Here is a 27,170-nt window from a genome sequence, read left to right on the forward strand (position 1 = left end):
CATAAATAAGATTTTTAATAATAACTTAACTCCAGCGCCAACTGGCAAGTGAAATTGTGAAACTACACTATCCAGAGAGCCACTCAAAAGCACACAAAAAAACTTTGTTAAAATCGTTCCGGGCATTTAGGAGGATTTCACTTACAAACACGCATCCAAAAGAATTATATGTATGTGTTTGTACTGTGCCACGCCCTCTTTCCAAATGGCCCATTTTTCTCCATGAGTATAAGATTGATTTCATATATCGCCGGACCAAGTTCCACTATTTTACCAAGAACACATCCAGAGATGTGCAATATGAAAAAATCTGTTTGTATGGGAGGTGCCACGCTCCCTTTATACATCGAAATTTTGTTTAGCCTACAACCATCCTTGGGGCATCTGGGGCAAGTGTCTGAAATTTCAAAACAATCGGTTCGGCCGTTTTCGAGCTTTGCGAACACATAAAAAACGGCTTTCAAAATATATATTAGTAAAGAAGATTGGTATGAATCTAAATGGTTTTGAATATGTATCATAATATGTATCACATAGGTTGCCATCTTTTTGAAAAGCTAAATGCAAACTATTCAATATTTTAAATGATTTATTACAATATGGGTATCAATAGAAATGGGGTTTCAAGGGCTTCATTTCAATACTACATGTAAGAGGTTTCAATCCGTTTAAAATTTCAAATTCAGTTCAGGGGATGCGTTAATTGAAAAAGTATAACAAAGAAAGTTTTGGTTTGAAAATATTTTGAAGATGGTTAAACAAATTTTCAACCTACTGTTTTTTAATTGAGTTTTCTTGATATAAATTTTACTCAATGACGCACGTAGAAATTTCATACACTCAGCGAAGCGGGTGTGGGCGATCTAGTAGGTTATATGTAGTCGTTATTTTGAGTATGCAGTTAAAGTTGCAAGGCTATACTCAATCAATATCGACTCTTGCGCCCTCGTTCGCTTACACTGGACAACGTGAGCAAGGCAAGTGCTAAATGTGGTAACCAGTCCGAATGGAGACTTGGGTCATAGCAGAAAGAGGGGAAGGCTTCGGTGGGGCCACTCAAACTTATTCGGCGTATGGGCTCACTGAAGTCTGCAGCGTTTGCTCACTCGTAGGTGCGGCTGTAAGCGGCCGTCTCTCTTGGAACAAGCAGCAACAATGTCTGCCTGGAGATGATGGAACAAGAGGTTCGCCACATAAACGCGTATCTGGTTGAAAAACCACAAAATCCCAGCATTGGGTAGGACGCTGGGTTTGCGACCCGCCACGCAAAACAAACTTTCAACGAAAAGACAGAAATGTTAGCTTAAAAAGTTTTTTTATTTTTCGAAAAGCTCCTTTTGCATTATTGATTACGATATATAATATGGTGGGGATATATAACTATTGACCACACGATGTAGACACGATGTAGGGCTCCAATGAAACGGTTCATACACCGCGGCTGGTTTCTGCAGAGACTCGACCTAGACGAGGAGAGAATAGCAGTAATGCAGCTTAAAAACAAACGGGGTCGAGCATATAATGACTGAGCTATTAGTGTGACATCCAAACCAGCAAATCAATGATGGACCAGATTTTCACAGCGCGTTAAATTTCTGAAAACAAACCCTATATGTATACACAATTTTGCACAAAATTTCGTTGATTTTAAAGCCAATTTTTATTGTACGAAGAAAAAATCTGACACGGTACCAATTCTAAATTAGGGCTCCGCCCAAAGCAAAACAACCGCTACTATGGCGAAGAGTAGCCTAAACCAATGGGCTATTTCTGAATACAGGAATTTTAAGTGGTCCAAGCTCTACTGGAATACGGAAGTTGCTAAGGTTCATAGACTCCTTGAACTACATAGTAAAAGATGGAATAGGAGTTTTGAATCATTCTGGTATAACAAAGAATTCTTCACTGTGTATAGGTGTGCTGACCTTCCTCTAAGTTCAGCAGACACTAAACCATAACCTTTATATAGGGATGTTTATCTCCCTCTAAATTGGGAAGGGCCTCTTTGGTCCGATTGATATCAAACAAGTACATATGCATGTATTTATGAGCAGATATTCCAAATCATCCTCAACTTCACTTGAACTCTAAACCTTTTTCAACGTGTTGATATGGCTACAATTGTTGTTGTTATTATGTATTATTATTATTATTTGCTCTTACTAACCCATGTTTAGCTGCATTATTATTCTTAACACCAATATTGTTGGCGTTGTGTTGCTGATATTTTCGAAAAACTTGTTTTTCCAGCATGTAAACAACTACAACTATAGAAAGAAGAGGAACAACAACAGCAACAACCAGATTGAATTGAGCTGGTGTATACATACATATGTACATACATATTTATGAACAAGTTAATGTACGACCAGATAAATGGCTGGATAGGTACCCTGCAGCAAATCAAACTGGTTCAGAACTTGCGCTGAGCTAGCCTGAAAAGGGACGGACGGTACTGGTTCTTCATCTATCCCAACTCAATGCTTTCAACTGTCTTTTTAACACGGCGATGTCTTACGAAGTGACAATTGTTGCCCTCTGCAGAGCTTTTGAACTTGTTCTGAGCTGATTCTTGATTAGATGATTCTGAGACAGTTCATATAACAACAGTTCCCAGATAGTTCAAAAAAGTTCACCTCCGGGCTAGAACAAATGTGGTTAGTTTTGAGCTGGTTCTAAGAATTATAGTATAAAGCCCTTTCTTTAAATAGGCACGCATACAATTTTGTAAATAAACAAATTTTGTGATTTAAGAGCTATTTGTTTTGAACTAATTTACTTTTTGAGGCACAGTGCTTTAATATTAGGGGCATAAAGTGTCAGTTATTTCTTCATTTTCTAAAACCGTTATACTTAAAAATAATTTATATTTATTACGTATTATGGGTATTTATTTCGGTAATACTTGTAATTAAAAATCTAAACGTCTAAACGCTTATTTGTGATAACTCCGCGTTAAATTGTATTAAATGTATTGAAATATAATACATAGACTCTCCGGCATTTTCCCTTTTGTTTTGTATAAAGTTTGAAAACACGGTTTATAAGATTTTGTTTTAAGCAGGACAAATGTTTTTTATAAAAAAATAAACATAAAACAAATTTTAACTCTTCATATATTCTGAATAATAAAAAAAGAAATGGTATACGCAGACTTTTGCTGTTAAGTGTAGATTAACTAAATTTTATGGTTATAATTTGCATTCAATTTTATACGTATGTATATACCTATGTATAAAAATGACATTAATGCTACCAATAACGACTTTTTTGGAAATATTTTAGCAGTTGCCTCATAAAATAAAGAGCTACATATTAAGTAACCGAAAACAGTTTTCTCTTAGTTAGTCCTTTTTAACTAGATCCCCATCAGTTCAACGGTATGTGGTACTTTTAAAAAAGCTATTTCATTTTGCTTCTTAAAAATGCATATCGCTAGCTAAGTCCACTTTTCCAAAAATTATGTTTTCATACAGAAACTAAAAACAATTCGAAATTTATCGTTTTATAAAAGATCGAACTAAATACCTATTTGACTACCAACCATGTCTGTTCAGAGATATACAAATAACAATTAAGTTTACTGTACAGACTTATACAAATGTATGTTGGCTTTACACATACATATTATTAATATTTTTATTACTTCGGGAACACTCTCGCTGCAACCTAAGAATATCTTTCCTTTTTGGTTATTGCTGTTTCCGACGAAAAATTACACTGAAGATAGCAAAACGCCGAAACCGGTTTGTCTCCAAACCAAATTTTAAATGGGATAACGGAAATTCGTTCCAAAATACATCTAAGAATATCTATTGTTTTAAACCCTAATTGTAATCACTCCCACCTTAGGCTATTTATGAAGTTAAGCACTTTGGAGGCTGTCATGTTCCAAATTTAGGATGGACAAGACAGTCGTTCCCCAAGCGTGTATCAGTTTGCTGTTCGTGATACGTAGGGTTTCCTCCACCAGCCGACAAAAGGCTCCGGACCATACAAGCGCATTTGGGCTGCATGCTTTGAGAGACCGAAACCCACCACATCGTTACGCTATTGTGGTTCAAAAGAGTTTGACATCTGCCCACAAGCCATTATGCTGTTTTAAAAGAGTCTAAGGTCTTTAAGACTGCCTGTCTATCCGGCATAATATTTATTATGGCCGAAGAAATTCGCGAGCACAGACTTCTATTTATTTATTTATTTATTTCCCATTTATAGCCCATCTGTGGCAACGCTGTTGACACCTCATAGGACATCTCTCTTTTTTTCTTCGCCAGTTGCTAGCATGTTAAAGATAATGAACGCGCACTAGTCATTATTCTAAATTCTCGAATACCGAAGTAGTTCGGAACTAGTGCGTTTCCTCACAGGGCAAGCACACATACTACAATACGAGCACTGAAATGGAGTGGCAGGAGCACAGCTCCACCAACATTGCTTGGCTGCTGACTTTTCTATGGCCGTTCGACTGTTTACTTGGTTGAGCTCCACTTAACTCGTCGCCGCGGCCGCCTGAGTGCTGCCTTCTCGGTTCTAGTGTATCTTTGAGATCTGTGCATAGTATGTAGCGCATGCTTTGCCGCCACAGGTCGGTCGGCGCTTTGTGTCTACTTGTGTGAAAACGGGTTAGGCACGAACAACAAGAAAATATACTAAATGTATGTATATATATAGAGACAGCAAGACCAACAGCGGGACAATAAATACTCAAAGCACCGTATCTGAACGACAACAGAAAAGCAGCCATAACAACAACAAAACGGAGATTACACTGAAGGTGTTGGTTGGTGAAGCGAACTGGCGGGCGGGCGGGCAGGCTGACAAGCATTCAAAAAATATCAAGCTGCAAATAAATCTTGCATGTACTGGATCAGCGATAAAAAAACTTGAAAACCGGAATACCGCAGAACATCAAAAACAAAGGAAAACTTTGGCTTCACGACATAATAAATATTAAAAAATATTTTTTTTTTATAAAAAATTAAGTTTTTAATGTTTTCGGTTTTATTTTCTCATCACTTAATATCTAATTTTTTATGTGACTGGGTTTGTTTTCGTCTGCGCCATTCTTTGTATTCTAAGCTCTGTCAAAATTCGTTAGCTCAAAAAACGCGCTTGTGAGGATGCAACAGACTGAAAACTAAAAAAAAAAACACACAAGCACAAAGTTCGAAAGAGCCGCTGGCGTCGGGTCTAATAAACATATCTCACTTTAGTTATTTGGCTGCCGAAAAATTCAGGCACATATCACTTTATTATATTTTTCCACGCTCAGTATTAATTTTACGTCTACACTTTACACTGCATTTTTAAATTTATTGAAAAATTATTCACTAAAATGTCACATTCGTTTTGTTTAATCGAGCGTGTAGAAAACTTCGAGCCATCAATTTGGTGGGTCTAGCATAACCGCGCACTGAGCCACTCAGACACTTTATGGCCGCTAACAACTCACTTTGTGCAGCAAAATTTTACATCAGATTTCAAGTTGTTTTACACTTCAATAAATCTGGCTTATTTTATTGTTTCCACTTAAGTTCTCGCCATTTCTTCGTAAATGAATACTTCATTGCATTAAAATATGTAATTTATTTTTATTTCTTTAATTTTTATTTGCATTTATTACATACTTCTTGCGTTTGCTCTCAATTAGATATTAACTTTTAATTTCACTTCAAAAAAAAATGTTTCCATAAATTGGCCGGCCGCACTTTCGAACTGTACACGTACACGTTTCAAACAAGACTCGTCGCAACTGTTGGAGACGCAAATGAAATTAGCAGCAAGCAGCAACGCAGTGGCTCCCCAACGCCCGCACACACACACACACACACACAGAAAGTGAGTGCTCAAAAGCCACTCAAACATGTTTGAGCGCGGCCCCCACTGTACTCATTCTTTCGTGTAAACAACAGCAACAATCACAAAACTAAGCAGCCGCCAGAGTGTTCTGTTGGAATTTTTTTGTGTTATTTACTGAATAGTTGTTTCTTTTATTTTGCATTTGTCAACCTATGACGTTTCTGCTACTGAGGCACTTGACACTTGTTGTGTGTGGTCAGATTTCTTTAGCCTTAACCATACATAAAGTTCCAAACAATTGCATTCTTTGTCGTAGCTTCAAAAAAAAAATGAATTAAATTGGTGTCAACGCACCCATTTATTTCATGGAAGCACTCAAATTGTGTGTTAATTATTAATTATAAATAGTACTCAGTTTATGTAGTTATTAAGAAAGTATTTAGGAGTTGTTATATAAATGTTAAATAAACTCAAGTGTACACTAATTAATTATGAAAATAATAATGTGTTATATATTTGGCGGTCATAACATTTAGTAGTCTTTGTTGCGGTTTTTGACTCTATAAAAAAATCCAGCAACTGCAGAAGGGCTAATGCAATTGTATGCCGATTTTGATATGAGAACGCTATAAAGCGAGCGTTTTGTATAGTTTGATTATTTTTCAAGTGTCTAGAAGTAACACCTGCCCGAACCTAAACTTTGGTGTTAACAAGTTGGTAATACCTTTTGGTTATTATAAGTCGATGACCGTTAAATCCTTGCTCAAATTTAGCAGGGATGTGGAAATAGACAATGTTTCGACTATATGGAGGCAGGTGGAAAAAAACATGGGGACAGTTGATTAAAAAAAAAACTGGTTGGGTTTAGAGAGGAGCAAGTAAATGTCATGAGTACAAAATTTTATATCATTTACTCACCCCGCCTCTCTACGAACGGTAAACTTCCAAAGAAATACTAGAATCGGCGCGCTATCGACTAATCATTTTAGTTGCCTTTGGCGCGAACCCCTTAAAGTAAGTGTTCCTTTTTCTACTGAATTCAATTTTTTTAGTGTCATGGAATATTCACGTGAAGGTATTTATGATTTATTTGGTATATTTATTTTCTTATTTTTTTATCAAAAATTTACTTGACAAAAAAAAAAATTGAGTACCGGCTCGTCAGGTCTTGAAATTAAACGCATGTTTTAGCAAATTTCATGTAGTTTCTAAGCATATAGTTGGATCTTTTCGCGCGATTTTAATTTTTCTTTTGCTTAATTTAATTATTGTTACCAATTTTTAGTTAAACGGTAAGGTTTATCATAAAAATAGATTAGACAAAAGTATACATCATGCGATTGTCTCCAAAAACCGTTATAACACTTTTGTTCCTAAGAATCACCATTTATGAAATATAACGACTTGATCGACATACATTTTGTAATAATTCATTTACCTTACAAAATACTTTGAATTGAAGTTAATTTTTTAACAGGAGGCATTACGAAAAATTCAGTCCGCTTGGGAGGTGCCACGGGCCCCTTTCCAAGAACCCACGTTTTTTCCATCAGTATAGTATTGATTTCATATAAATCCATACCAAGTTCCACTACTCTACCACAAATACTTCCAGAGGTATGCTGTATGAAAAATTCCGTTTGTATATGAGGTGTCACGCCCCTTTGGATAATTGAGATAAAAACTACCCTATAATTTAAGTTGGGCTAAATGATACCTGTGTCCGAAATTTCATTATGATCGATTGAGTAGTTAAAGCGTGAAAGCGTAACAAACAAACCATTCGCGTTTATATTAATAAGGATTATCCAGCACTGCCCAATCAAATAATTTTTTTGGGTGAACATTTTTTACATAGTCCCAAATACACAAACATAAAATATTACACCAGGGCTTGTGCATTTTTTTACCTTTGAATGATTGTGCTCAACGGAAAGTCAATATTAAGCAAAATATTACGCACTGATCAAGCGTTTTCTCAAAAAGATTTTTTCATACCTACATATGTAACTACATACGTTTTGTTGACTATTTCTTTGTTCACAACAACGAAGGGTAACGAGTGAGGATACCACCGGCAAGTCACTCAATCAAACAAATTCCACTCAAACATCAAACCGACTCCAAAGCTATCCAATCGAGCAGTAAATCAGTTGTTCAACCTGTTTTCTGCGTTTTTGAGCTCAGCTGCATTGATTCTTGTCGATGCCCACCACAGCTGCACTGACTTACCAACTTTCTGGTGTCTGATTTTGTTTACGAAATTGTCACCGAGCTAGCGTTGTGTGTCTGCTTCTTTGTTAGCATTTACTATTGTTTACCTCCCACCCGGATGACAAATGCACCAACAGCAAGCCAACGACACATAAAGGGAGCAAAGCAACAGCCAGGCAGCCGGGTAGACCTATTAGGTGAGCCGGCAATAGACGAAACAAATAACCACAGCATTGCTTAGAGGTGTACATACTTACATACATACATATGTCGATGCCAGGCATGCACTTACAGAAACATTAGGGGTATTCACGATCCGGTGCATACTGTCTGGCATGGTGCATAGATAGCATGGTTGGATAATTTTGTTGATGTTTCATGTGTTCAAACAACAACAAAATTTTCCAATCATGCTATCTATTCTATGAATGCACCATGCTAGACAGTATGCGCCGGATCGTGAATACCCCTAATATATTCGCGAATCCGTGGACCAAATATAGTAAAGCCGCGATTTTAGTTTTTCACTCTGACATCAGGATTTATTTTAAAGGAGTTTGTAATTTCAAAGATATGACTAATTCAATAAATTATTTAAAAAAAATCAGTGCAATGTACAATAAAAATTTGGGTACCAAATGAAAGAGAAAATTTATTTAGAATTTGAAAATTAAACATTTTGGATTCACAAGGACGAATAGGTAATTTTTTAAGCTGATAAGGGTAGAAGGATGAAATTCGAGGATGTTATCGAGTTTATATAAGTCCTTAACATATAATTTTTCATAAATAAACATTGCAAAATTTCAAGGATAATAAAGTATAAAAGTTTTAAGGAACATTTTCAATACTCACCCATGTTTAAATTCTGCAAAATTTTCTCTTTTATTCGATACCCATACTTTTTCTCTAAGAATATTTCACTGAATTTTTTAAATCATATTTGAATTACTGATGTCAGAGTGAAAAATTAAAAAAGCAATTTTATTTCGTGAATATATTGTAATTTTGTGTGTAAAATTTACTATCGGACGGTGTTATACATATGTGTTATGAGCTAGACATTTATAAAAAAAATATTAATTATTAAATGGAAAAAAGAAATAAAGCCATCGCTAGTCAACAAAAAAGTTTCTATTAATGCCACCAGTGCAAATTACAATTCTCGGAATTATCTACCAAGAATCTAAACCTAAAAAGGCGGGGACCCAGGGGTCCCGGGATTCCGGGATTAACATTCCCACCTTGAACTAAAGTGAAATATCTTCGACGCTTGGGAGGAAATGAAAACTGTTTACACAAAACTTTACGGACCTTCGGACTGTCATTTAGTTGGTAGCTCGGTGATTGCTGAGCGCCTTTTTTCAAAAGCTGGTGCCACCGCGAAACGCTACCGCTTAACAACAAAACACTTATCAAACTTTTGTTGTTGCAAACTTACATAGTTAAATAATAAATAATTATCGTCGCTAAAAATACTCGTTTTATTTTATTTAAGGATACTTAACGAGAGAATAAGGAATTTTTTATGGAAAAATGTTTTTGTGAATACTCACTGTAAAAATTCGATAAATCGATTATTCATCAATAATTGCAAATGACTGCAATTAATTTTTCTTTGGGTTGTGATTAGTCATATGATTAATTAACCGATCATTTTTTTGCCATCCTTAAAGTGAGCGTAATTAAATTGCAGCCAGGGACCGAACATAACAGTTATTGATGAAAACTGTCATTGAAAAATTCACTATGAAGGAAATGTTCTACAACTAAGTGATACATACAAATTGATTTCTTTTTTCACCGAGAATCAAATTTAAAAATGAATTTATTGTTGCAATTTTTATGCATAATTAAAAAAAAAACAATTATTTTTGATTTTTATTCCATAAATACAAAATAGCATTTATTTTTGATTTTTATTTAAATAATCTGCAAATAACAGTTATTTTTGATTTTTATATTATATGTCTTAGATAACAGTTATCGAAGACTTTTATTTATAAAGGTCATCATTAAAAATCAGTCAGTGACTTTTGCTTTTAAAAGTCAAAAATCAGTGACTGCTTTATATTGATGACTTTTAAAAGTAAAAGTCACTGACGGATTTTATAAATAAAAGTCCTCGATAACTGTTATCTAAGACATACAATTTAAAAATCAAAAATAACTCTTATTTACAGATTATTTAGTTAAAAATAAAAAATAATTGTTATTTTAGATTTATAAAATAAAAATCAGAAATATCTGTTATTTGAAGAGTAATTAAATAAAAGTAAAAAAATAACTATTAAAGAGCGATTTTTTTAATAATATTTGTAACTGTTGCGGTCCCTGCCTGCTACTAAATGTAGTGCTCGGTAGTGAATATAGGAAACATAAATGCAATTGAAAAATGTTTGCCGTGAAACATGCTATGCTGAACAGCCGAGCAAAAGCGGCTTGTCGCCATCCAGTCAATTGACTACAAAGTGGCGACTGCCATTAGCGCTGACCGTCTGACGGACGCACTCGAAATATAGACGCCAAGAGCACACAAATACACACAATAGTTGCGAAAAAGGATCAGTTGCTTGTTGTTGGCACTTTATTTATTTAGTTGTTAAAAGGATGGAGAAAGTCGACATCGGCTTATTGTTAATGGAGGTAGTGGCAAAATATGCAACACTGCTGAGTGTCTGGCGGTCATTCGAGTGCATAAATCCCGACACGCACCATTAACAAGCCATTAAGTGGCGGTCGGTGCACGTGCAGGCACTTTATATACCCATGTACATAAGAGGGTAAAAATATATACATATGTATATGTATTTGTTACATACATGTTGGATTTTTTCTGTTCTTGGAATTGGCAAAGAAATCATTTAAATTTACACTGTGACTTAATTTCAAGGTCCCGTATTGATCGAACCTGTTTAAAGAGAACCTTGCACAGATTTTCCGATGGCTTAAATACTACAAGAAAAATGCAAAGGGCACACCACCAACTCTGCTATTTACCCTAGTTCAGCCAGGTCGGTTGAAAAATACGCGACCTAAAGCGTAAACTTTTTCTCATTTCTGTCTCTCTCTCTCTCTCGTCCCATCTTGACGCCAAAAGATTTTGACACAACTTTATCTCCTTTATTCAGACAAAAACAGATGGATAGCCTATTTAGTAGCGCAAGTATACGACTAAACACTTATCTTGATCGAAAAAATCGACATACCGCTTCCATTTCCATTTTAAAATGTGTTTTCACTTATTTGACGACCAATGCATTGAATTTGACGTAGTGAAAACAGGTCTTTATATAGACTGTAATTTGTGTACGAGGATAGAGAGCAAACTTGACTTCTCAGCCAGAGGTGAGGACATTGTAAAGAAAATCTCTTAAGCGCCAGAGTAGTTTTGAGATAGGATTTCCATTTCTATTTTGTCACTGTCAAGAAAACCCCACTTAAGGACATCTAGCCAGACTCTGGACAGAATAACGACTCTTTGTAGAGAATTTCCGGTCGGGGGATTATTATCGGCGTTAATGCCGGTTCTCAAATAAACGAAGTCTTTTACTTGTTCGCTTTGTTAACTGTCAACAGTGCCGTGATTGCCCAGGTAGGAATACGCTGACTGTTTACTTGATGACAGGAGGCACTTCGTAATAATGTCCTCCGTCCCCGACAGGTCTTTTTAGCCTTATGAGTTGCATTTTCGTCCGAAATCACAACTGACGATTAATTTATTCGCCACTCGACTATCAAGACCAGGGCAAACTCCTGTAAGAATAACAATGGCAACCTAGTAACCAATGTCCAAAACGTACCTAAATCATGGAGGGAACACTTTTCCACCTTACCGAATGCTAGCAGCACAAAAAGTTGTAGAGAAGACTCGGGTTCGTCCCCAATCGATGATGACGGAGTCGATGATCAACCGCCTGACTTTAACAAGATACGAATGCGGCTGAAAAACAACAAAGCCGCTGCAGGGGAATATGGTCTGATTAACGCATGCCCGACGACTGAAATTTGAGTGTACTCTGCCCGATACACACGAAAAGGCGACGCTGGCATTCGCGCCAACTACCGCGGGATCAGCATTCCAAGCACAGGAAGCAAGATCTTATCGAGCGTATTATGTGAAAGTCTGAAGGGCATAATCTCTGTGGCCTTAGACCTGGAAAATCTAAATGCACACAACAGATAAAACAAAGTCGCGCGATAGGAAGTCGTCTTGTCCTCACTTCTTATGGAACTATTGCTCAACGTCATCGAACGCAGGCGTATTAGGCCAAACCGGCCATAAAGAACATAGTTTCAATTCCTGGTCCGAGCAACATCGAAAAATAGAAAGTGGTTTGTAACAGTGGCCGTCCCTCGGCAGCCAATGGCAAACCTCCGAGTTTTTTCAGCCATGAAAAACAGCTTATAATAAAATTATAATCGGTGTTCGGATTTGGCGTAAAACTGTAGGTCCCGGAGTAAGGTGGGTTAATAAAAGGTCTAAAACCTCCGGTCACGTATGCGACTCCTAAACCGCATAATTTTCATTGGGCTCAACTTGAGTTCATGTTGAGACGAATTTATTACAAACACGAGTTCATTAAGTAATTTAATAAGCAGCTACATTTTAAAATCGTTTTTGCGGCGCTACTCGAGTGCCAATTTAAATAGATTCTTTTTAAGTTTTGCAGGTCTATAAATAAAAACATTAGATGGTTTTTTATTCACATCAGCTAAAATCACGAAAACTGAGCTTTTTTCGAAGTAAATTTGAGTTCATTTATGTTTTATTGATGTATGTATGTATATGCGATTCAAGGGGCTAACAAACTGGCAGAGAAATTAAAACTAAAGCCCAATAAATTTAATAAAAATATGTGTGCTATTTCTTTTTTTATTTTTTTATTTTTGATAATCCACACACTTTAGTTAATAAATATGTACATAATTTTCTAAGGATCTATAGAAGGAAGCTTTTAAAAATGCTTAGCAAAACGCTGACATCTTAATTAGCCCACCAGATCATTTTTTCTCATCGAATATGACATCACTTTGATCACCGAGTTTTTAAATTTAGACCAAACTATATATCGCACACCGTCTTCAAAAGAGTCACAACTCAAAATTTGGCATTTTTGAGATTAAGCGCTAGAAATGTATGCAGAGCTTTTATTTACCTTTCAGCAAAAGCTGGAGCAAATTTTTGTTATAATTTGTTAAAAAAAAAACCTAAGATAAAGTCGCCTTTGCCCATATGATTAGCATGTGCTACGAAATAGTTTTACGCATTTTCTGACGAACGTACTATTTTGAGTTGTGACTCTTTTGAAGACGGTGTGCGATATGTATACAAAAGAATTTTATGCGGCGGGAAAAGGCTCTGGCGAAAAAAGTAAATGCTTGTATCTATGTATGTCCATGTACATATATGTATGTCCGTAGTAAATCATTTGAATATTTGAAAAAATTAAACAAACAAAAGATTTAAAGTAAAAATTTCATTGTTTTTTTTTTGTGTGTATATATGTATATGTGAACGAATTTGAGTACTTATGTATGTACATACAGATGTGTTTTTTTTTTCTATATTTATGCGTGCATTTTTTTTATTTGCATTGTCGACATTTTCAGAGCAGAACGACCGGTTTGACGACCATTGTAAGAAGCTAATCTGTGAAAAAGTACTTTCCATTTCACAAGTGTCGCATGAAAATAATCAAATAAGTAACGAAAACAATAATAAGACCAACGAAAGCATAGAACACAATTCGTAATAATTAGGCTAAAACGCGACCGATTTGGCAGAAGCGTAGAAGAAAAGCACTCGACAGACGTTCTATATGCATTAAATGCGCTGCAAAATTTCAAATGCATTCATATATACATACATACACCACACATATGTAGGTATGCAGCGTGCCAAGAAAAAAGAAAACTAAAAACGCATAGGCATCAAGAATGTTTACGAAAATAGCAACGACGAAATTCAAGAGATATTTAAAATATGTACACACATCCATATGCACATATGTATGTATGTAAAATCATTTTGGGGGGCTTGTGCCGCCAAGTGGCCGCCCAGCCGATATACAGTGGTCGAAATAATTATAGCCGCATTTATTTAATTTTGCTTACTTTTATATAAAAATATAGTTAATTCTTTAACAAAACCCGTGAAAATTTAAGTTTAAAACTTTGTGCAATCTTATAAAGAAATTCAAAAAATTTTCGTAAAAATTTCTAGCCTTATTAGATTTCCTATAACGATGCTGAGTATGCAGTTTTGTAGCCCATTGAATTCTAGTAGAACAGAGTCCAGGCTTCAAATGACTAAAAATTGCGGTTGATTGGTTGGGCTTTGTTAAATAATGAACTATATTTTATTCGACTATGCACGTATAGCAGAGGTGGATTCAGAGTGTAATTATTCAAATGACTAGGAGTGTACATAGATACATAAATATGAATGTGTGTGGATACCGGCGACATACATAGCTCGGATAAGTAGGCAAGTAGCAATAAATTGCCGAATTTTGAACGGCTTTCAAAAAAAAATAACACACAGACATATATATTAATATACATATTTAAATAGAAATGACAGACATAGCGACGGTACAAGCATTATATTATAAGAATATAGTCTAAAGAATTAAAATGAATATTCTATCCTAAATTAAACCAAACGCTAAGCACAAGAAAGTGAAATACATAGCTTAAGCTAAAATTAATAGAAATTCAGACAAAATCTGATATTTTTTGTGATATTTTTACTTGGGAGAAATACATATTTCGAGTGGCGCCAAATAGTAACTATTTTTTTGATGACTACATAGTGATTATATTCTTTAGTGTTCCCAGAAAATATTGAAAAAGTTTTTTAAAAAAAAATATTGATCCAAGTCTATGCCTTCCCACCACTGTATTTTCTGCTAGACCAGAGGTTCCCAAACTTATTTTTCTCGTAGACCTCTTTCAAAACTTTACTGGTTTCGGTGCACCCCCTGATGCTCATTTCTAACATATTCCAGAAGCTCATAAAAAAAAATGAGAATATTAAATCTAACGAAGCAATTTTGCATTGCGGATGAGTTCCAAAACTGAATTCCGAGTAGCAAAAATAAAAATAAAATATTTTCTTGTGTTATATTTATTAAAATTATGTGATTACACACTTTCAAGTTTAAAAACACAGCTCGTAAAGCCATTAAAGTACCCTCTCGCTCTGGAGACTTATATTTTTTTAGAGCACTAAATAAACTCCGCACATGTTTGGCTCACTCATGAATTTTCATATTATGTATTTGCCGAACGGTTTATTTGTGTTGATGGCATCATTTTGATTTTTATCGCTCCGAGTTTTAAAGTGGAGCGAAAAATATTCGTCACTCGCATTTTTAAAACACAAAACTTGAAACAACAAAACTGCAAAGCTTTTTACACCAAACTTCAAATTCAGAAACTGACAAAAAAGAAAAGTGCGAATCTAGATAAATCGATGATACAAAATTAGGCAAGCAAGAAGCTCAGGAAGTGTTCCACGGTCTCATCCTCGTCAAAGCAGGATAGGCAAATGGAGTTGTCATTTACGCCAATCACAGTCAGGTGTTTGTGCCACGTGAAGTGACCAGTCAGCAGTCCCGTCTTCTCAGTGAGAGGAAAAAACTAGATAGACCTTCGGAGATTGAAAGCAACATGAGTTTTGCCCACCTGCATCCACTCGATGCCTTCCAGTCGTTGCTGAGCGTAGTATCCACCCAGTTTCTGCTGGTGGCTTCGGTGGTCGAAGTGGGAGTGCTATAACTTTGCGGATCGAGGAATGCCTGGTCTAAGCCAACTGTGGCCAAATGGTCAGATGTCTCATTAACAGGTACTACCGAGTTTTCCGGCACTACCGAGTTCCGCGGCACCCAGAATAAAGCAAGCTCGGTATCTTTACCAACATAGTTTAATCAAGACTTGCATTGCCGAACTAGTTTGGAAGTACTTAAAGGGCTGGCCAATGACTTAAGTGCAGCTTGGCTGTACCTGTAGACACGTAAACTCCTTCCCCTCAACCTATTTTCCACCGCGTAGTCTATGGCTTTGGGGATCGCAAATACCTCAGCCTGGAAAACCGAAGCATATTCCCGAAGAGAAAAAGTGCAGCTTATCACCATTAACTTTTAAAAATACTCCAGATCCTGACCCTGAGTCAGTTTTGGAGACATCAGTAAAGATCGACAATGTACGCGTGCGGGCGCAGTGCTGGAATTAAATCAGCATTCCCCCTCAGGGAACTCGCTCTCTCTCTCTAGAATCTCTTCAACAAAGGTAATCGTGGCGTAATATCCTGTAGCATGGAAAAGATACAAGTGCTGCTGCCGCCAGAAATTTCTGCATCGCCTCACTCAGTGTTATACCAATATCCGTTTCTTTTTGGCCTTTAAGGCTTCCCCCTGTATGATCACACAAAGTGACGATAAGTTCACCAGTGCGTCATAAGCACAATACACCATTTAAAAAAATTAAAGTTAAATAAATAGGCTATCAAGCAACCATTTTGGTTCTTTACAATCGAAACCAGATAAATTTTCGTGGACCTCCATATTTTTTCACGCCTACCTAGACCCCTGTCGAGTCTCCTGTGGACCCCTGGGTATTCACCTGGACCACTTTGGGAATCACTGTGCTAAACAAACAATTGAACCCGCAATAGGGTTCGGATTTTTGAACGAAAGCTGTCTTCTATTTATAAGATATTTTAGGGTTGTGTACCCTGTATCTGTATAGTCGTGGTGGGGCGGCTCTTGGAGTATTCAAGATAAAGATTTTGCAGAAGATGTACGGGCCTTTATGCGCTGGCGACGGCGAGTACCGCAGACGATGGACCGATGAGCTGTATAAGCTTTACAACGACACGGACATACTGCAGCGAATTAAAATACAGCGACCCCGCTGGCTTGGCCATGTCGTTCGAATGCACACCGATGCTCCAGCTCTGAAAGTATTCAACTCGGAACCCGCTGGTGGGGGAAGAAGGAGGCCCCCACTGCGATGGAAAGACCAGGTGGAGAGGGACTTGGCTTCACTTGGCATTTCCAATTGGTGTCAGTTCGCACAGAAGAGAAACGACTGGCGTGCTTTGTTGAATTCGGCCAAAATCGCTTAGGTGGTTACAGCGCCAAATAAGAAGAAGAAGAAGAAGTATCTGTTTAGTCAAATCCCATGTGAGGTACGCTAACTAATGGCGCACATAATAAATTTAGAAGATTTTGTTAGGTTTCGATGAGAGTTGAAGAACTAACAGCTGACCAATTTTAGGGGCATCATCAGTGAGCCCCGTAATCTAAATCTGCCACTTTTTAGAGCATCTACCACACAAGGTCTAAAAACTACCACATATTCGCATTTTTGAGTACCTAGTTAAATTTTTGCTCGACATAATTTTCTTAATTTTAAGGGCGAAAATTGTCTAACACTAAACACTATATGATAACAAGAATGATATATATAATACGAGATTCCGCATTCCCGGCGGCGATGAAATTTCTCAAGCAAAAGTAAACAAAGCCAAATGGGAGGATAAAATAAACTGTAAAATAGTAAATTTTCTCAATAATAAATTTTTTATTATGTTAAATTGCAAAATATATGATTTATAAAAAGAGTTAATAGCAAAAATGTTAGGAAAACAGCGATTTTTGTGAAAGTATTAGGCCTTGTTTACTTTTACTTGAGAATTGTAAAAATCGGCAAATTCCAAGAAGCGGTTTCTGTAACGTGCCACATTTGTTCGCTACATCGTGATGTGATAAAAGTAAAGCTGGCAACACTCCGCAAGGTTGCAAAATATGTTCCAAAAATATCTTGATATTGCTTTACACTGTCAAGGAAAAAAATTGCCAAAACTCAACGCAATGTTTAGCAACTTCAATCTTGCACTTTATTATACTAAAATAAATTTTTTTTTAGAGTCCAATTAAGAAGCTTGCAATTTAAGGAAATATTTGCAGAATTTTTTTAATTTTTGTACAATGTTTGAGCCAAAACCTGAGATCTAGCACATTTTTTTTGAAATCTACCAAATTTTTTTCCAGATTCTAACACACAGAATTTTTTTCAAGTCCGATCACTGCCGATAGCCTCTCTTCTCGATTCCTACATTGAAAATAACAAGTCCACTCAGCCGCGATAGTTCTAATAAAAAGCTGTATAATTGTCTAGAAGTTTAACAATTGCCTCCGGCGAGACGTGAAAAGCGACTACACAAAAAAAAAATTATTCCGACGAACTGATAACCTCCTCCTTTTTTGGAAGTCGGTTAAAAATCAATTTTGTTTGTTTAGAAAAACTTATAAGTTATTATGAGTTATAATAAGTTAAGTTATTATAAGTTATAAGTTATTATAAATAATAAAATAAAATAAACGTTCGTCTATGGTCAAATTTCTATCTAAAATATTTGCTTGTGGGCTAGTTTTTTAACCGACTTCCAAAAAAGGAGGAGGTTATCAGTTCGTCGGATTTTTTTTTTATGTATGTTATGAATACATGTTTGTTTTTTATGGTAAATAGTAAGAAGCTTGAGAAAACCTGTCATGTATTCTGCACCAATTCAATTTGGTTACTTGGTAAGCAAAATTGGAATATTTCCCCTTTTTTTAAGCGAGGACTAAAAACCACCAAGGTCATTCGCTTTTACTTCAGCGAGGGCATTTTCTTTGCGAATTTTTCCTGGTGCAAGTTTACATTATGTATTTATTGGCGAACAATATAGCAATATGAGCATTCCATTGCAACTAAAAGCTGGTTGCAAAGAAAAATTCTTCCATTTGACGTGCAATTAACTTCAATTAAGTTTAATTGAAAACTTCGCATAATAAGTGTATCAAATAAAGAAAGCCAGTCAGATGATATTTGTTTACTTTAGTTTACATTTAGGAGGGTGATTTTTCTGAATGCAAGATTTGGAAACACTGTCATCGAAACTATATATTTTATAATTATATTTTGAAATATGTATTTTTTATATGATTTTATATACGTTTGAGGTGGATGAAATATATATCTGACTTCAACATACTCACAAACTTAACTAATCGATATTAACCTAACTTAAGCAAAATAAAAACTGGTATATTTTTCAACGCAAAAACGATTCGGCAAGTTCTGAGATATATACGTACATATATATCGAGCCCTAACCGCCAAAATAACGTAAGCGACATTTTTTCCAAAATTTTCTTTTTGATGCAGAAATGCATCTAGATGCTCTAGGAATATTTCTGCATCAAAAAGAAAATTTTGAAAAAAAAGTCGCTTACGTTATTTTGGCGGTTAGGGCTCGATATGTACGTCCATATGCTTCCAAATCGGTACGATCAACAAGATTTTGTTCTAAAGGTTTTTAACTGAATTCATGCAGCATATTATTTAGTATTTTTATAACAAATATTTAAGATTACTTTGCAAATACATACAATAAATTTTATCTAATAATCTCTTAAGGAGGAAATCTTTATATATACATATGTACATAAATAAATGCCATTTTTCTCATAAGCATGTATCGTTCTATGCTGTAGTTATGTATGTACATTAGGGTGGTCCAAAATAAGTAAAGTCGGATCTTTACCGAAAAGATATACCCCTATTTTTTATTTTGAAAACAAAAATTATTTAGAGTTAGAGAGGAAAAAAACAACTTTTCGTAGGAATGGTATAGAATTCTTGAAAAACCATATTCTTCGATCGGAAAACTCTGATTCTCTACATAACCAATTTAAGCATTTTTTAATACCAACGATCTTTTTTTTTCTTCTCCCATTGCATTTTCTGGGAACTTTGGTGGACCCATAAAATGTAGTTACTATGAAGATGGTTAAATAAATAACTTGATATTGTGACTGTAAGAATTTCATACCCTTTCGACGAAAAGTAGTTTTTTCCCCATATAAACTACATGGAAAACTTTAAGCGCTTTGAGCGACCTCTAAATATTTTTTTATTTCAAAATAAAAAATAGGCGCGGAATTTTTTTCGATATAGAACAATCCGAGATGGTGAGAGCATTAAAATACCGAATTTACTTTTTCACATGAATTTTTGGACCACCCTAATGTACATTTTCTCGCCTTGCAGCATTCATTTAACGACGAACCATTTCGTCAAATTGGAAGTAATGAACAAATTATAAAAGTTGATGAAAAGTTCAAAAGCGCGTTGAACTTATTTATTACGAAGCCTTCTATGGCTGTCGAGCAAAAATATTGCTAGCAACGAGTACTACAGTATATACAGTGACTCAGAAGAGCACGTGTTGATTTTCTTACTATTCGTAATGTTTTTCGAGATCATTTTTTTCTGTTATTTTTCTATAAAAATACCTTTCAAGCTTTAACCAAAATCCTATAGCTCACAGTTTCAAACTTTATTCAAAATTTAGGAATATTCAACAAATTTTCATTAAAATTTCAACTTTTTAATACGAATCTTTGGGCATGTAGTTTTATAGCTCATGCAATTTTAGTCTAATGAAGTGCAAGTTTCAACTGGCTAAAAATCCTGTTGATTTTTGAGAATTTTCTTTTTTGTGATGGATTTTTTCACTTGTAAGCATGAATTTCTTTTCTGAATAAAATGCGAGATACCTTCAGCAACGAAACTTTAAAAAAGCAACGCCAGTTTTTGTAAATTGCACTTGCTGGTTGAAACTTGTCCTTCATTACAATAAAATTGTATGGGTTATAAAACTGCATACTCGAAAATGATCTAAAGATTTAGTCAGATTCAAAAAGATTCAGTTGAAATGAATTGAAGTTGAAAATTTGTTGAGATTTCCGAATTTTTTTACTGAGTTTGAAACAGTGATTTATATGATTTCGGTTAAAGCTGGTACATTATTGTTATAGAAAAAATAGCAAAAATATTAAACATTACGAATATAAAAAAACAATCAACACGTGGTCATTTATTTGAGTCACTGTACTATATGCACAAAGATATGCATACTATGTATGTATTATTTCTTGTTGTCCAGTAGTTAACTCATCAACATCCAGATCTTGCAATTCATATAAACAAGGGCGTACCCAGGAGGAGCAGGGGGGCAGGTTAAACTTAAACGTAGAATACGTGACCACCGGTGTGAACGACAGTACTCGGCTTCGGAGTCTCTCTCCCACCACAAATCATCTGAGGCATTGTTTCGCTTCTTCACTGGAAGGGGTTTTTACGTGGGGGTGGTTTCACAACTAAATATGCGTTTATATAGCGAGCCGCTTGCTCCAAGACAGACACCCGCTTGAAGCCGCTCCTACTGGTGAACAGACGCTGCAGACTTCAGTCAGCCCTTAAACCAAATAAATCGGAGTGGACCCACCGGAGCTCCATCTCTTTCTGCCGTGGGCCAAGGCTCCACTCGGATTGGTTACCGCATCGAGGATTGAGTATAGCCGTGCAACTGTAACTGTATACACAGCACAACGACTATACCCCATTGTACTCTTAATATTGAGAGCATTCAGGTTAAAAACTGTACATTCCTTTTGATTTTATTGGATTGAATTTTAAATTGTAAGTTTCCTGAGAAAGAACGCGGTTCAAAAATTTTCTGAGATAAGGCGTTTTCGAACTGGCTGCCGAGATAGGTCGATCTTCCACTCAGCCATCGATATGTAGTATATCGAGGGCGTATATTCAATACCCTCTATCTGCAATTTTGATGAAAGTGAGTTTCATAGTTTCTAACTACAGACCCATTTCCCTCCTAACATTTACATCTAAAGAACTGAGATTTTCATTATTCTGCAAAACCCGCTATCAGCACATTTTTTTTTATATATGTAAATAGTTACAATTCGAATTACAATAACCTCTATCTGATCTTTTAACTAAAACAAAATGAATTAAAGGTAAAATCCTAGTTTTAATATATAGCTTGAATTTTTAAGACATGCGTGGGTACCTAAAAATATTAACACTTTTAAAAATAGCTGTCAACAGAGTTGTTTTGCTCTCCTGAAAAATTGAGTTTTCGCAGATAGAGGGTATTGAATATAACCCCTCGATATATGTACATGCATTAAAACCACTTGCTGCGTAGGTACGCATCATTCGTATGCAAGTCAATTGACCGCCTATGAAAATTTCTCGACAACGGCAATTGAGAGTGCAATCGTCTACACTGAAAGGCACGTTCTGGTTCGAGTTGATGGGTTAAACTTTTGGAAAAAAAGTAGACCAACCTTGTTTTCAATATGTAATCCGCAAAAAATCGTAAGAACTCCGTAATTTCCCATAACGGTTGATAAGATTATTGCAAAAATTAATTGAGAGCGACATAAATTACCCCAATAACTAAACTTTAAATTTTTTTTTATTTTTTTAAATTTAAATAGTACATACGGATCTGTAGAGAACATAGAGATCCGTGTGTGTATGTATGTATATACCTCAGACCTTCTTCTGTTCGCCCATCAATCAGCGCCAGACACTCAACATTTTAATTCAAGTAGGAAGTAACAATAGCTCTGATCCAGTACTCCATGAACTTACAGGATTTTACTCGGAACTTGCAGGAAGTTGCAGGTAAAAGGTTCCCGTACTCCAAAATCCTGTAAATGAGAGCGACTTTTAGAGAGTTGTGTAGAGAATGAAGTTGCAAGATTTTACCCGAACTTTTTCTTCAGGTAAAATCATTAAAAGTGTCAAGCAATCACTGGTTGACGTTTTTACAGGAAAAATGGCTTTTTTGTTCCCGTACTTTTTGTTGTTACTCACTTTTTATTCTCACTTCAGAGAGTAATTTTGCTGTTTGACAGTTTTACATGATTTTTCACGAAAAGTATTGGATCAGAGCTAATATTTAAATTTAAAACTAATTCAATAATGAAATAAATAGAATTATAATAATAGAATAATTGGCATGGCGAATGCCTTACGCTGACGAGTTGAAATGATAAGATTGGTAGCCTCATGGCTCTTTGAAATCTACCTTATGAGCAGTAACGCCGGCCGCCGCCGAATATTTTTGAAGTTGACCACGCCGCCGCCGCAACGCCTGTCGGCGTAAACCTCTAGTATGTACACACATTCCAAATTACAGTTTTTTTTAAATAGTTCCACTGGAATAATCGAAATACTTTTTTTTAACACGTTTTACTGGAATAATCGAAAAACATACATACATACACACATTCATACAAAAAGTTTTATAATTTTTGCTCATATACATACATATTTAGACCCGGAAGTCGATGAACAAATGTAGTTTGTAGAATACAAAAAATCTCGAAGCAGCCTCGTAAATCTCAACAAAGTACTGTTGTTTCTCTTAATAAATGATATGAAAATATCCCAAGAACCTTGAATTAGGCTCGAAAATATCGACATAGTCCCAAAAATCGCGAAGTAAATCCCAAAAATCAAATCAAGATCCCCGAAATGTAGGGAAAATTGCTAAGTAGTCCCGAAAATCCAGAAATATAATATGAACATAATTAGTAATAAACTTGGTACGCATAATTTTGCGTAGAACTCAAAGTTGGAAAATACTTGAAAATCGTACATGATTTGCATAAAAAAGTATTATTTATTTGAAAAATCACGAAACAAGTCAAATAAGTAAGTTTTATTCTTTATTTCATCGACGAAACAAATCACAAATAAAATTTATTTGGGATTTGATGTAACTTTCAATTCAGAAATAAATTTGATTTAGCGATTTGTGATTTGACTAATTCCACGCAACCGTAATTACATGTAAGTTGTGTCTTCCACGCGACAACCTGAAATGTGCTACTCTCCCACGCAAATAATTAAATTTGCTACTTTTCCATGCGAGAAACTAAAATGTGCTACTTTTCCACGCAAAAATCTGAAATGTGCTACTTTTCGACGTAAATAGTGAAACGTGCTAGTCTTCCACGGTAATTTGAGATGTACTACTCTTCGTAGGGAGCGAATTTTATATATGAATTGTATATATGGGTCAGTTCCATGAACCAACGTTCATGGGTTCAAGGGTCAGTTCGTAAATGAATTTCCGCGGCTTTACTGCAAAATACTTTCCCAAACTATAATAGATGGATACGTCCAGTATGCGTAAATATGGCTAAATGCTGGATTGGAAGTAAGTTGCAAAAATAAGGCATTTCTATGAACTGTAGTATATGAAAAAACGAGTTTAGTTCTTGAAGTGATACTGCGGACTACGTTTACGAACTGGTCCTATTTTTCTGCAATTTTAAGTCGCAAGACTGTAACAAATAAATAAATATGTATTTGCATACATTTATCAAGCACATATGTATATATGGTACATTTCTCTTGAGAAAATAAGCTGCATTATATGTGGTAAGTTGTACCAATCAGTTGTTGTTTTTGAGTTCATTTAAATTTACAGCAACTTTTGGTATTAATTATATACATATGTAGCTAAACTAGATTTCTTTAAGTCATCAATTTTAATTTATTTTAACCGTTGTATGTATGTATGTATGTTGGTATTTCTGTTCGTTTACTTAGGATCAGATGGTAGTTTGAAGCCGACCAAATCCGCAGTCTCTTTGACACTACGTTCACCTCGACCATGATATTCTTTATAGAGCTCATTGAATTTTCGCAAACTGGACAAATACGTGAGATAGGTTTGTCCAAGGAATAGCGCTTCATCCCGTGCCTTACACAACTGCTGATCCGTGGTCGAATATTTCTTGTACTGCGCTAGTACATAACGAGCGGCCAGTGAATTTTTAATGCAGCCGTTCGGTGAAGCATAACGCAATTCTTGCAGTAATGAACGCAATGTTTTCGTCGCAGCCATGCTGGAAGAAATTTAGAAGGTTGGATTAATAAATTTCAAATATATCTAGGATTTAAATTAGATTTTTACTCACTTGGAATTACAAAACGGCAAAAAATTACAAAACAATCCGGTTAACAGCTGATTATGACAGATAGTACTCGCTGACGGCAACTCGAAAATTTATACCGAAAATCAAAAATCAGCAATACCGTAAAATTCAATGACATCCCAACAAGAACAGTGATAGCAGAGAACGTAGGGATCTAATTATTATCGTAAATATTTATTTATTTGATTTATTCAACGTTCTCTGTTTATTCATACATATATAATTTCGGAATTTTTAAATGTGAATCGTTTTATTAATGCAAAGATATTAATCAGAATCTAAAACGAGGTAATCCATATGCTAGGGGATCGTAACAGTCTCTTCCATTTTTACATCATTTTCGTCTTTATCTATGCTCAGTTCCAGTATCGCGTCCTCGTCCACCGACATATTTCCCTTAGAACCATTTTCATCCGTCGGCGACTCCTTCTTGGCCGTTTTCCCATTCTCTAACTTTATTCCGTTTTTCTCTACGTTTAACTGAAGACCCTCATCATCACTTAGCTCCATTGTATCTAAGCCGTTTAGATCATCATCATCACTACTCTCACTGCTGCTATCTTCTTCCAGTTGTGCCTGTAGCTCGCGTATGGAATACATGAGTAATGTGAAGTCGTTGCGACGTTTTTGAAATTTGCGCTCTAATTTAATTTTCTTTTCCATCAACTCAGCAAGATCTTTTTTAAGTGCATCTATCTGTTTCGTGGTATCTTTACGGTCAGGTTGTTCCTTAATCACCTTTGCCAACATATCGTACTCCATTTTATTTTTGCGTATCTGCTTTGCTAATACGAGTTCAAGTTTACTTTCTTCTATATCGTTTTTAGCTAATTCAATACTTTTTTCAATGGAGTCGGATAACTTTGCATAGTTTTTTAACTCTTCTTGTATCATCTTAGAAGTGTAGTCGGTTTTCGCAGCAGCGAACTCACATTGTGCCATTTGTGCCAGCAGGCGATCATAGATTATTTGACTGTTAAAGTGAACAAAAGTTTATGAATTTAATTAACTGGTATTTGGATCCCAGCTTGTAATACGTACTTGTTTTCCGGTGAATCATTTTTGGAGAAAGTCCACTTCAAGAATTGTTTAAGAAGCATGTTAAGCCGGCGATCATCACCAGTGCCATCTCCATCAATCAATAAGCGGCGTTTAATTATATCCTCTGCAAATATTTTAATACTTCAGATTTTATACCAATAATTGTACTTTAATGAATACATACCGTCAGACATAATAAATTAAACTTTTTTGCAGAAAGATTGCACACAAATTATCAAATTAATTACTGCAAGCGCCTGGGCTCAAAGTAAACACAATTTTCATCAGTTTTCTTAATTGACATTTATCAATTTTTCACTTCTCTTGCTACGTCCGTTTTGCTACAGGCTGCCAGGGATGGAATTTCATAATTTCAAAATATGCCTAATCGACTGCAAAAATAGTGCCAAAAAACCACAAAATTAAAATTGCTTTCTTTTAAGTGTTTTTAAAAGCAATATTTAAAAAAAGTAGGATTTTTACAGTACCGTGAAATAATATAGTAATTATTAATTCATTGAATTACACTGTTGGCAAATAATTGGCTGAGTAATTGATGAAACCAGGTTTTACTGAAAGTCTTACTTGCATATAGTAAAGTAATTGCCAGGCTTTTGAGTTGATAGTCGCGAAGCAGCATTTGACATCATTATATAAATAGGCAATCATGTTTCCTTTACACCCCTTTTACGGCTAAACTATACTTCTAAGGTATAAACAATTATATATCATTAGAAAGGTATTTTGATGCTGATGTGCAGGCAATTTTTAAAATTTCAAATCAGTTTAAAATAGAGCGATAAAATCAATTCAAAAGTCACACCAATACCAATGCCATACATGTACATGGTTGGGCGGAAATGCCCCCTAAATGTATGCTTTAATATTGATAGCGAATTAAAGAAACGTGCTAGGCAGCAGTTCAGGAATAAAATGTATGTATGTATGTTCATGAATAGATTAGACTCAAACAAGGAAGAAGGTAAAGTTGAGTATGGGGAAGAAGAAAGTGATAAATACAGAAATTAAAATAAAAGTAAAGAAACCTAGATATAAAGACAAAGAGGAAGAAAAATTTAAATACCTAACCTAATAACAATGGTGGGGGTGAATATGTAAATGAAGAAAAGAATGGACATATTTAGATCAGGATAAAGGAAAAGATAAAGATGAAGACCAAGACGACGAAGATGAAGATGAAGATGAAGATGAAGATGAAGATGAAGATGAAGA

General features: G+C 35.3%; 3 protein-coding genes across 4 annotated transcripts in view; all 3 read right to left on the reverse strand.

The window, feature by feature from the left end:
- Positions 1-5,750, reverse strand: part of LOC118736831 (tyrosine-protein kinase Fer-like) — a gene marked incomplete at its 3' end in the record, with an annotated part of 12,604 nt that extends 6,854 nt beyond the window's left edge. For both annotated transcript variants that reach the window (XM_036466888.1, XM_036466887.1), the window contains 1 exon segment: positions 5,631-5,750.
- An 18,490-nt stretch (positions 5,751-24,240) lies between these two features.
- On the reverse strand, positions 24,241-24,989 carry LOC118736835 (protein FMC1 homolog). The gene is made up of 2 exons (XM_036466891.1): positions 24,879-24,989; positions 24,241-24,806 (listed from the first exon to the last, which is right to left on the reverse strand). The coding sequence occupies exon 2, from the start codon at positions 24,803-24,805 to the stop codon at positions 24,500-24,502; it is 306 nt and encodes a 101-aa protein (XP_036322784.1). The 5' UTR covers position 24,806; positions 24,879-24,989; the 3' UTR covers positions 24,241-24,499.
- A 101-nt stretch (positions 24,990-25,090) lies between these two features.
- On the reverse strand, positions 25,091-26,234 carry LOC118736832 (THO complex protein 7). The gene is made up of 3 exons (XM_036466889.1): positions 26,122-26,234; positions 25,938-26,061; positions 25,091-25,869 (listed from the first exon to the last, which is right to left on the reverse strand). The coding sequence occupies exons 1-3, from the start codon at positions 26,129-26,131 to the stop codon at positions 25,197-25,199; spliced, it is 807 nt and encodes a 268-aa protein (XP_036322782.1). The 5' UTR covers positions 26,132-26,234; the 3' UTR covers positions 25,091-25,196.
- Between the last annotated feature and the right edge of the window lie 936 nt (positions 26,235-27,170).

Source organism: Rhagoletis pomonella, unplaced genomic scaffold, assembly GCF_013731165.1.
Source record: "Rhagoletis pomonella isolate Grant_MI unplaced genomic scaffold, Rhpom_1.0 Rhpom_scaffold_00004, whole genome shotgun sequence".
Taxonomy (NCBI): domain Eukaryota; kingdom Metazoa; phylum Arthropoda; class Insecta; order Diptera; family Tephritidae; genus Rhagoletis; species Rhagoletis pomonella.